The 11,229-nt window shown below is 46.6% G+C and overlaps 1 protein-coding gene across 2 annotated transcripts; it reads right to left on the reverse strand.

The window, feature by feature from the left end:
• Nucleotides 1-686: 686 nt before the first annotated feature.
• On the reverse strand, nucleotides 687-5,772 carry LOC107113152 (cytochrome c oxidase subunit 6B1). Of its 2 annotated transcripts, XM_015414420.1 has the most exons (4): nucleotides 5,756-5,772; nucleotides 3,183-3,271; nucleotides 1,755-1,855; nucleotides 687-740 (listed from the first exon to the last, which is right to left on the reverse strand). In XM_015414420.1, the coding sequence occupies exons 1-4, from the start codon at nucleotides 5,770-5,772 to the stop codon at nucleotides 687-689; spliced, it is 261 nt and encodes an 86-aa protein (XP_015269906.1). The 2 variants fall into 2 exon arrangements, with proteins under 2 accessions (XP_015269906.1, XP_015269904.1); XM_015414418.1 differs by lacking the exon at nucleotides 5,756-5,772 and having other exon boundaries at nucleotides 3,183-3,315.
• Between the last annotated feature and the right edge of the window lie 5,457 nt (nucleotides 5,773-11,229).

Here is an 11,229-nt window from a genome sequence, read left to right on the forward strand (position 1 = left end):
GTGTGACAGGGCTTTTTTTTTTCTTTTTTTTAAAGAGGTACTGGAACTCTCAAGAGAGAAATTAAGTTTTCAATTTGTATACTGAACTTTTAAACATTTTTTAAAAGAATTTTGTCGAAGAGGTTCCGGGAACTCTGTTCCGGTATGCTCCCCCAGAAAAAAAAAGCCCTGCTGCGTGATCTGCTGCGCGATATGAACCTGGCTGTTGCTGTCTCCCACCCTAACTTAACTCACAGGGTGAGGATAAAATGCAGGGGGAAACCTTGTATGCCGCTCTGAGCTCCTTGGAGGAAGAGTAAGATAAACATGTAATAGGGGGGAAAGAGGAGGAGGAGGAAGGATTTTCAAAAGGCGGTGGGAGATAATCGGACAGATCTCATTACGGCACAGGACTGTTGTATAGATCAATGAACATTTTGAATTTTTAAAAATTCAGTTGAAATTAACGAGCACTGTCCCAGTCAGTAAATGAAAACGAGACAATTGTTTCCGTTTTCAGGAAGAATTTATTGGGAACGATTTTCCTTTTTCGGAAAGAATTAACCTCCCCCCCCCCCAATTCGTAAACACATAACAACTGAATAATTCAAAGTTAAACTTCTTAAAAAAGGAGTGTGTTGTCGTGTTGGGGAGGTGCAAAGAAACCGGGGGGGGGGGGGGCTTTTCATGTCAATCAAATTAGGCGCTCATATCTTGCCAGCAAAGGTTCCTTGTTCCCGCTGCTCATCCCAGCGCTTCACCTGAGGAGGGGAGAGTAGACAGGGGGCAAAGGAACATTGTTCAGAGAGGGTTCCTGAAGCAACACATCCACGTGAACCCCCAGCCCTACCCCGGAAAAACAAAACAACAATTAACAATTCGCTGTTCCTGAATGGTGCTCTCTTCCAGTTATGTTCTTGGGGCCAGCTCTTGCCACCTAAATATCCTCTGTGATGGATTTCCAGGACACTGGCATGCAGAATGTAGGGTTGCCAACTCTGGGTTGGGAAATTCCTGGATATTTGGGGGTGGAGCCTAGAGAGGCCAGGGTACGGGGAGGGGAGAGTCCTCAGTGTGCTATAATGATACATAGTCCGCCCTCCAAAACAGCCACTCTCTCCAGGAGAACTGAAATCAGTTGCCTGGAGATCGGTAGTAATTCTAGCTCTCCAGGCTTCACCTGGAGGCTGGCAACCCTATCTAGCAGACTGGACTGGTGCAGATTACATTCTGCTGGTATGACATTGATATGCACCACAGGATTCCAAAATGGTTCTCAGACATAAAAGGAACAGTCCTCTGAGGGTAGGGATGCCAGATTCAGGTTGGGAAACTCCTGGAGATTTGGGGATGGAGCCTGGGGAGGACAGGGACTCCAGTGGGGTACAATGCCACAGAGTCCACCCTCCAAAGCATCCATTTTCTCCTCTGATCTCTGCAGTTTGGAGATAAGCTGTAATTCCAGGAGATCCCCAGGTCCCACCTGGAGGCTGGCATCCCTACCTGCGGGTGGTCGCTAGAAAGAAGCAGGGTGTTGGTGCTAGTCAGTGAGTTGTAGTTAGGATCATGACAAGATTTTGTGGTTTTTAACGTTGAAAAGCTGCTGGTTGGTTTGAAAGAAAGGTTCCAAACGAGAGCCCAAAAAGCAGGAAAAGAGCCTGTTTCCAAAAAGCAGAACTCAAATGGAAACCGCAAAGTGCATTGCCTGCAGTCTGAAGGGAATGAGTGCGGTGGGCCAGCTGGGTTCCCCCTGCCAACCTGATGCTTCCACTCACCCAGGACACAGGACACAGGGATGTGAAGACCCTGCGGTACCAGTCACACAGCTTGGTGTCCTTGCCTTTGGCTGCCAGGGCCTTGGTGCAGCGGTGGTAATCTGCAGGGAAGAAGGAGAAACAACACCTCAATTTCTCCTCACCCTTCCTGATAACTTCAGAGAAGTTACAAGTCTGGGCACACCTTGGGGGGTTCCACATCTTCTAAGCTGTCCCTCTTCCACCACTGCATAACCTTCAAACAGGGACCAGAAACCAGGGCAAAGTTTTTGCTCTCCTTACCTGCTGCAGCAGTTTTATCTTCTGCTGCTGCTCTGTAATTTTTTCTGTTCTTTTTATTCAAAAAATGTCAAAGTGAAGTACCCGAAGGAGCATCTTTCTTAGCTGGTTCACAATCACAGCAACTCCTCCATTCCCTCCCCTTTAACAGAGCTGGGCCCCGGCCACACTGGCCGGATATCGCGCGCGGGGGGGGGGAGGCGTGGCTAATTGCCCCGGTGCAGTTTGATCCACGATTACGCGATCAGACGTGCCGGCGGCACACCATGGGTCCTTCCCTCGGCACCGGCGGGTAAACGAGGGACCGGAGGGGAATGCCGCGCGCCGGCGCGATCACACCACCAGTGTCTGGAGGCAGCCCGTGGCAAACGTTTACTAGTACCTTGGAGGAACTAGTTTTTTAACTCGCATTGTCGGTGGTAAGCCACGGGTGCGCTCCACTTCCCAGATGTTGGGGTGTGATCGCGCCCGGATAATCCGCCCACCATCCGTGCCTCTCCCGCAGCAACTTTGCCGTGTGACCGGGGCCCTTGTTTATTTAAAACATATTAATGCTGCCTTTCCACCCAAATAGGGTCCCCAAGGCAGTAAAGACCAAAACATCTGAACATTAAAAAAGCATTTAAATTAATAGTTCTAATGGCTTTTAAGGCAATGTTTTTAATTTGTATCTTTTAATTTGTTCGCCAACTTGATGGCCCTATAGAGGCAGAAAGGCATGGTAAAAATCTTGTTAATAAAATAAATAATATGTGGAGAGTGCAGACGTTTATAAAGAAAAGAAACCCAAAGCTTATATTATTGGCCTCCCACACCTTGCAGTACTTCAGGAGTAAGGATGCCAGCTCCAGACTGGGAGATTCCTGGAGATTTGGGGGGAAGGCCTGGGGAAGGTAGCATTTGGGGAAGCTAGGGTGCTCAGCTGGGACATAATGCCATACAGTTCATCCTCCAAAGCTGCCAGTTTCTCCAAGGAAACTGATCTCCGTAGCCTGGAGGTTAGCCGTAATTCTGGGATATCTCCAGCCACTACCGGGAGGTTGGCAAGCCCACTCAGGAGCACTAAAACAGGGTGACCAGAATTGCACACAGTATTCAACCCAAAGTCCCTCCCCCTCCTCATGGAACCGCATGCTCTCCCTCACCAACCCAAGTAATTCTGGTAGCAGTTGCGGGTCTGGTTGGTATTTGGGAAGCGTGGATCAAATGGGGCTGTCGTATACTCTCCCTTTTGCTTCCTGGTCTGGCTGAAATTTACCGAGGCAGCCGAAAAATTCTGCATTTCTGAAAGAAAGAAATAAGTGGGGGAAGGTTCACCTGAGTTGCTGTACTGCCCTTCCGTAGCACAATCCCCTCCAGCCCCCAGCTTCCTTCCAAGAGGTCATGGGGGTGCTGGCTCACACACAATCACCACACCAAGACTTCCTATTCCAGTTCCAGTTTCTCTCTTCCAAGGACCCAAGAGACACCGCAAAGCTAATAAATCTCTGCTTTTGCCTCAGCCTTGCTGCCCACCCGATCCAACCTTTACCTTTAACCTTATGGCTGTGATTTTTGTATCAGGGCTGGATGGAAGAAAACTGCCCAGAAGTAAGTGGAGGCCGAGTAGCTCCCTGCAGTGCTGGCAGCGCCACCAGGGACTGTTCTGCTTGCAATGGACAATGACGACCCCCCTACACTCTGGGCATAGGCTCACCCATCACCTCCTTGGATGCCCCGGTGGCTTTGCATCCAGCCGGTGGTAGCTTGTCGGCTTGGGAAATTCCTGGAGATTTGGGAAGAGGGAGCCTTGGGAGGGCAAAGTTTAGGAAGGGGAGGGAGCCCAGCAGCAATCTGATGTCAGAGTCCCCCCTCCCCCCCCAAAGCACCCATTTTCTCCAGGGGAACTGATCTCTGTAGTCTGGAGAGAAGCTGTAATTCTGGGGGATCCCCGGGTCCCACCTGGAGGCTGGCATCACTAGGGGGACTTTTAATGCAGCATGGAGATACACATACCTCCCCCCCACACTAATTTCTGTGGGTCAAATGCCAGTTAAAGATACTAAACAGCCGAGTTCAAATATTGGTGGCCTAGGCTTGCCAACTGTGGATTAAAAAATTCCTGGACATTTGGGGGTGGAGCCTGTGGAGGGTAGGGTTGCCAGCCTCCAGGTGGGGCCTGGGGATCTCCCGCTTTTACAACTCATCTCCCACGGACAGAGATCAGCTCCCCTGGAGGAAATGGCTACTTTGAAGGGGGGACTCTATGGCATTGTACCATGCCGAAGCCCCTCCCCTCCCCAAACCCCTCCCTCTCCTGGATCCACCCCCAGAGTCTCCAGGTATTTTCCAAACCAGACCTGGCAACACTAGCGGAGGGCATGATTTGGGGAGAGAAGGAGCTTTAGCAGGGAATAATCCGACAGAATCCATACTCCAGAGCAGTGTTCCCTCTAAGCTGAGTCAGTGTGAACTAGCTCACAGTTTTTTAGCCTCTGACTCACACATTTTTGTCTTAGCTCAGGAAGGATGGCTCCAGGGCAAACTAATTTATGCAGCCGCCAAATCACTCCCTCACAACTTCAATGCCAGTGGCTCACAAAGTAGAATTTTTGCTCACAAGACTCCACAGCTCAGAGGGAGCATTGCTCCAGAGCAGCCATTTTCTCCAGGGGAACTGATCTCTGTAGTCTGGAGATCAGTTGTAATTCTGGGATAACTCAAGACCCCACCTGGAAGTTGGAAACCAGGCAGCCTCACTCCTCCCCCGTCCCACTGACACCCCCCCCCCAACTCTCATTACTCTTGTCGAATAGTTGGCCTGACTCTGGATCCCAGTAGCCACTTCAGAAGATGGGGGAGAGGAAATATGGCACTTCCTCAGCCTCTGATTGGGTTGAGCAGTCACCAGACTAAGAAGTCAGCCAATGAACTTTGAGATGAACAGTCAAGGCTTTTTCTATACGGGGGGGGGGGGTTCATTCTGGCCTTTCCTTTTCCTGTTTGGAAGAACTGCCCTTCAGCCACCAATCAGCTTGCAGATACAGCCCCGGGGTTTAACGGTTGGGTATAACTGCCTCAGAATCTTATGGAGTCGTCAGTGAGGGAAGAGTCTGTTTGAAACCATGGGCCAGTCGGGGCCAGAAGTTTCTGCCTCTTCCAGGAGAATGGGGAAAACAGGCCAGTGTGTGCATTTCCACATTTATTCCGTTACTTATTCCATATTTATATCTGTGAATTATATATGTGTATCAGCAAAAAACCAAAACGAAACACTACCGCTGATTGGGAGGGGGGTGGTTGTGTGCAAATTTTCTTTCTTTATCACACCGTGGTTCCCCCCCCCCCTTTTCCAGTAAAATACTGCAAATTTTGGGGGCCAAATTTAGGGTTTGTAGAAATCCAAGGTATACAAAACAGTAAATCTGGCATTGATACTGAACATTATTGTCTTATAAATCATAAGGGCTAAACTGCATGTTCCATGGAAGATACCTGACTGCATCTCACAATGTATTTATTTCCAATTAAAAGCATTGGGGGGGGGGGCGGCAGTTTCAAATTGGGTCATATATGAACATGTCCAGCTTACCTTGTACTAAATCAGGCTATTGGGCTGTTTTGTCAGAAAAAGGTCTTTCCTAAGCTAGCTCTGATGTGTTAACTGGAGATGGAGAGATTGAACTAGTATAAATTGTAGCAGCTCCTCATAGATTAAACATGCAACACTGAGAGGAAGAGACTGTAAGTCTTCTTCCATCACTTCATTTTCAGCACCTTCCAAGCTGCTAGTTCACAGGGAGTGGGGGGAAGATCCAATAAAGCAAACATGAGCTGTGGAGGGAATTTACAGCAACAGCACCACCGCTTTCATTCAGTCTAGGGTTGCCAGCTCCAAACTGGGAAATTCTGGGAGATTTGGGGGTGGAGTCTGGGGAGGGCAGGGTTTGGGAAGGGACCTCAGTGGGGTATAATGCTATAGAGTCTAGCCTCCTTAAAGTCCACTTTCTCCAGGAGAACTGATCTCTGTCATCTGGAGATCAGTTGTGATTCTGAGAGCTCTCCAGACCCCACGTAGATTGGAAACCCTATAAATCAGTTCCCAACCACCCACAGTACTTGTAAATTAAAATAAAAATGTATGAGCAATTCTATGCAGTTACTCCACTCTGAACTTGTTGAAACCCATGGGCTTAGAGTGGAGTGACTCCCCACTTAATGCGTAGTTTGCCCCCAAGATTCATTTTGTTTTAAATGCTCCTCAAAACCAATGGTACTGCATACAAGTTTCAAGTACTGCTTTTCTTGGTGAAATTTGACCCTACTTCCATGTTATTTTGCTAAGGAAAACAGCAATTTAACTGTCATGAGTTGTACATAATTTGTATTTGGCTATCCAAAAGTGAGTATTAACTGTAGAAGTCTAAAGTCATCCAGGGTGGAACAGATTGACACACGTTTCTGTATCACCCCAATGGTATTAGTGATTGCAGCATGTCCTGAAGGCTGCTTCACACTTCCACCATGCCACAGCTACGTCACCATTTCCTACAAGAACAATGTGCAGTGTGATGGGCAGACATTTATCCTAAACACACAGCAAACACACACTGGGGAGTTAGGTGAGACCCAGTGTGGTGTAGTGGTTAGAGTGCCAGACTGGGAGGCAGGAGACCCAGGTTTGACTCCCCACTCTGCTTGCTGGGTGACCCCAGGCCAGTCATACACTCTCAGACTAATCTACTTCACAGGATTGTTGTGAGGATAAAATGGATAAGAGGGGAATGATGTAAGGACTATGGGTCACTTTTGGGGAGAGCCAATCAAGATTTTTACAGCTTCACACTACATGTTTCCTGTGGGATACATCAGTGTAACATCATGGCAGCAATGACTAACATTCTAATGTACTGAATCCAGATGTGTTTATTTATAGTCAGATTTATACCCCGCTCTCCCCGCAAAGCAGGCTCAGGGCGGCTTCCAACAGCAATACAACAATACATAATAAAAGCATAAATAGATAAAATGGATAAGAGGAGAATGATGTAAGGGCTATGGGTCCCTTTTGGGGAGACAGGCAAGGCAGCCAATCAAGGTTTTTACAGCTTCACACTACATGTTTCCTGTGGGATACATCAGTGTAACATCATGGTAGCAATGACTAACATTATAATGTACTGAATCCAGATGTGTTTATTTATTTATTTATAGTCAAATTTATACCCCGCTCTCCCCGCAAAGCAGGCTCAGGGCGGCTTCCAACAGCAATACAACAATATAGAATAAAAGCATAAGTAGTACAGAATCAAAACACAACAATTAAATAGTGCATTACAAATGTTACAAAGTACTGGTGGCAGTTAAAAATAAGCAAATAAGATGTTTTCAAATGAAAGTAGGAGGTTCTCAGGCCCAACAAAGGCTCTGATTTTAGCTCTCTAGCAGGACTACTGTGGTCACTGAAGTCTCAAGTTGCCAGGCTGCAGGGCAGACGGCACTCCTCATCTTTACAGACACGGCTGCCGCTCAGCCTCCCACAGTTCCATGGGCAGGCTCTGTCCTCTCCCTCCTACCACACCTGCTGGGGCACTTTAACAGAATTCTGAATAGATCCACCAGCATGATATTCTACTTTGAATTTTTTCACAAGTTCTTCAAATAGCTCTTTATGTTTCTCTTCTGCCAAGATTTGGTCATTTGGCTTCAGTCCATATTTGTCAAGGAAGTCCTTGTCCACTACTGCACAGATGTCAAGGAGAGGATTCCCCATTCCAAAAGGTTTTCACTCAGCCTGGGCATGGTGGCGGTGATGCGAGCGAGAGAGATAAGTTGATAAGTGAAACAGCTCATAGTTTATTTCAGCTCGGGAAAACAAGACAAGGAAAGCAGGACCGGAGGTCTGCTTATATTCCCATAGTAAACCATACCCAAACACACACCCACACCCGTGATAGGATTATTTACAGTGCACATGCCTTCTATAGGTCACTCTAGGATCCTGACTGCCCGATTGGGTGCATTCTAGGATCCGTGCTGGCTATTGTCTTGGAGAGCGAAGCTTAAGCCGTTCGCATGGCTGTGTGAGGACCCGACCGTGTGCGCGGTCTATGTAAGAACACAACAAACATATTAAAGTGTATTCATTTAACTTTGTTTAACCTATATAGCTCTCTTCCTCCAGTCGTACAATGGAAGAAGGGTAGAATATAACATAAATGTAAAAAAAAATCCAGCTAGAGGTCGCGGGGGTGTCGAACTCATTTGTTATGAGGGCTGGATCTGACATAAATGAGACCTTGTTGGGCCGGGCCATGTGTGTCATAAAAGGTAATGCCAGGTAGCAGAGATATAAACTTTATAAACGACACAGACAAACACAAAGATTTTTTTTAACTTTTAACATCGGGGAGGGCGGGGTATAAATGTGAAAAATAATAGTAATAATTTTCAGTGAGTTCGATAACCCACCTGGTTCCATAGTGCTCACCAACAGATAGCTATTTGGTCACAAAGATACCACAGTATTGTTAGGAGTAACTTGCTCCATGGACTTTGTTCGTTTCCTTGTTGACTCCCGGCATGCCATTCACTTCTCTGGCTGTGTTAGGAGGAGAGGATGGGGAAGTTCTTTGCTTCCCAGATGCACATCAGCTTTCTATTTGCATCCACAACATGCAGGGAGAAGCACCCATAGCCTCTTCCATTCTGTTTTCATGTCCTCAAAATATCCCATGGAGCGGCTATTAGTTCCATTGTAAAAATAGTAGAAGGACCTATACACATGTTCACCTGCTGGAGGGTTCTCCATCTGCAAGGCTCTGGATGATGCCATTTGAAGGCATCACAGGCTGCACTTGAGCTAACCAGTAAGGATAAAGTGTGGAAGCAGAAACATCCAGCCCACAGTCACAAGCCTTGTGCCAACAATCTGTGTTTTCTATTATGTTTGGCCCAGCCAGAGAAGATGAAAAAGAGACACTCACTGTTTTAGTGAAAAGTTTTATTAAGAATGCCCTTTGATCCTCCACATATCCAAAGCATCCATTTGCTCCTATTCCTCTCAAAATGCGGCTCTTGGTTATTTTGAAACCTGGCTCGCTTCACAACACAGGCTGTGAATTGCAAGCAAAGGTGGCGTAGACATCATCAAGACAGGGTGCTTTCAAAACTGGCTCAGTTGTAACTTCTGAAAATGAAAGCAAGGAAAAGTAATCTTTTACAGTACAGAAGAGAAAAATCCTTCAGACATAATCCTGATACAGTAAAACCACCACAGTGAGACTTTCAGTTTACTGGACATCCTGAAATCCCTTCAGATGTAGGCTTGTAAGTGTTTTGCAGCCCTGTCCTATCACTCCACATGACCTGGGACCTAAGTTTCCCCTCAGCTCGCCAGGATATGGATTTAGGGCACAATCCAGCACAATCTCATTTCCCATTGAAAGACAAATGAACTGCATAAGAACTATTTACTTCCACTTCATTGTTCCCTTACTTAAGACTTTCTAACCCAACTCATCTCCCAAAGGATGAGTAACAACAACAACAAACACAAAAGTCCTTGATTCTGTCACCTCTCAGATACTGGCCAGTCTTCCACCATCTGCCCATGAAGTTTGCCTAGAAGCTACAGTCAGTACAGAGTGTGGTTGCCAGAAAGTTGACAAAAGTGCTGGTATTGACTTTTAAACACCTACACAGCTTGGAGCCAGCATACCTGAAGGACCACCTACTCCCATATGAACCTACCCATCCCCTCTGGTCATTTTCAGAGGCCCTGCTTTAGGTGCCCCTTCCATCTGAGGCTAGACAGGTGGCAACCCAAAAAAGGGCCTTCTTGGCTGTGGCACCGAAATTTTGGAATTCCCTCCCCCATGACATTCATCAGTCTCTCTTTGAAATTGTCTTTTGCCAACTGATGAAGACTTTTCCCCGTGTTCCCCCAATAACTGCTACTGCCCTCCTCACTGCTGTCATGTGTGTTTATATGTTTTATTGGATTATTTAAATATTTTATATCTACTTTATTTTAAATGCTGCTTTATTTTAAATGCTTTACGCTCATCCAATCAACATCTTTTGGCAGTCCCGAGCCCAAAGGACATCTGCCTATCCTTGACCAGGTCCAGAGCTTTTTGATCTCTGGCCCCAGCCTGGTGGAACATGTTCCCATTTGAGATCCAGGCCCTCTGGGATTTATTACAGTTCCACAGGGCCTGCAAAATGGAGCTGTTCTGCCAGGCCTTTGGTTGAGGCGGTGGATGTCCAATTACATCGGCCTCTCCTGTTCGAATCCGCCTTATGCTGACAGCTGTTCGGCTTACCTGCTTAAACTACTGTCCCTTGGCATTCCGTACAGGGTGCACTCTGGGCTTATGAAATCTTTGAATCGCCATCATGTTTTAGATATTTAAACTGGCATCAGATTTTAAATTGGAATTAATAATGTTTTACAGTTATTGTTTTACTTGGTGTTGTGACCCGCCCTGAGCCCACTTCAGGGGAGGCTGGGATACAAACTGCATAAAATAAATAAATAAAATAATGTTTCAGTGTTTTGATGTTTGCCATCTTGGGACCCTGTTTGGGTGGAGAGGCGGCACATAAATATTTTAAACAAACATCCTCAGCTTTAATCCTAGATTTCTGTCCGTTTTGCTTCAACCAAGCTAGAAGTTTTGGTTCTTAACTTGCTGAAACTAATCTCCAAAGAGCCCAGGATCTCCAACAGCTGACATCTATAGCTTTAACCTAACAAAGGTTAGATGAGATGTGAAATTTGTCTGATGAGAGGTCAGGTGGACTCCTTGCATTTTAAGAGCATGAGAGATGGAGACCACCTTTCAGCTGGCCATGGAATACCACTGCAGCACTGCTTGCCCTTGGCCTTCCAAGAGGTGCTGTAACCACATCCATTATGAAATAGACGACTGCTTACACATTGTGAAATAGCAAGGTTCAGACCCCCTGGACCCTGTTTCCTTCTGCCATTTAATGCTTGGTCTCTGATTCTCCCCTTTCCAATCTATCTAGATACCATTTCCCCTTCCAACACTCCAACATGCCCCCCCCATTCTTGCCCTCCTTCAGATCTCTGTGTGCAGACACATTACAGCCAGGGATTGTTTATTCTGTAGTTCCAAGCAAGCACAGGATTTAATGTGGGGTACAGAATTAAACATCCAAAGACTTTCAAGTCCCAACTCTTGAGCAT

Source organism: Gekko japonicus, unplaced genomic scaffold, assembly GCF_001447785.1.
Source record: "Gekko japonicus isolate JY-2015 unplaced genomic scaffold, Gekko_japonicus_V1.1 scaffold243, whole genome shotgun sequence".
In the NCBI taxonomy this organism is placed as follows: domain Eukaryota; kingdom Metazoa; phylum Chordata; class Lepidosauria; order Squamata; family Gekkonidae; genus Gekko; species Gekko japonicus.

Bases quoted from the DNA above. Each gene is read 5' to 3' on its own strand.
- LOC107113152 (XM_015414418.1), bottom strand. From the start codon at position 3,315: ATGCAGAATTTTTCGGCTGCCTCGGTAAATTTCAGCCAGACCAGGAAG. The intron at 1,856-3,182 runs GTTGGTGAGGGA...TCTTCCCTGCAG, and splicing joins CTGCTACCAGAATTACTTGG to ATTACCACCGCTGCACCAAG. The intron at 741-1,754 runs GTGAGTGGAAGC...TCCCCTCCTCAG, and splicing joins CCCTGTGTCCTGTGTCCTGG to GTGAAGCGCTGGGATGAGCA.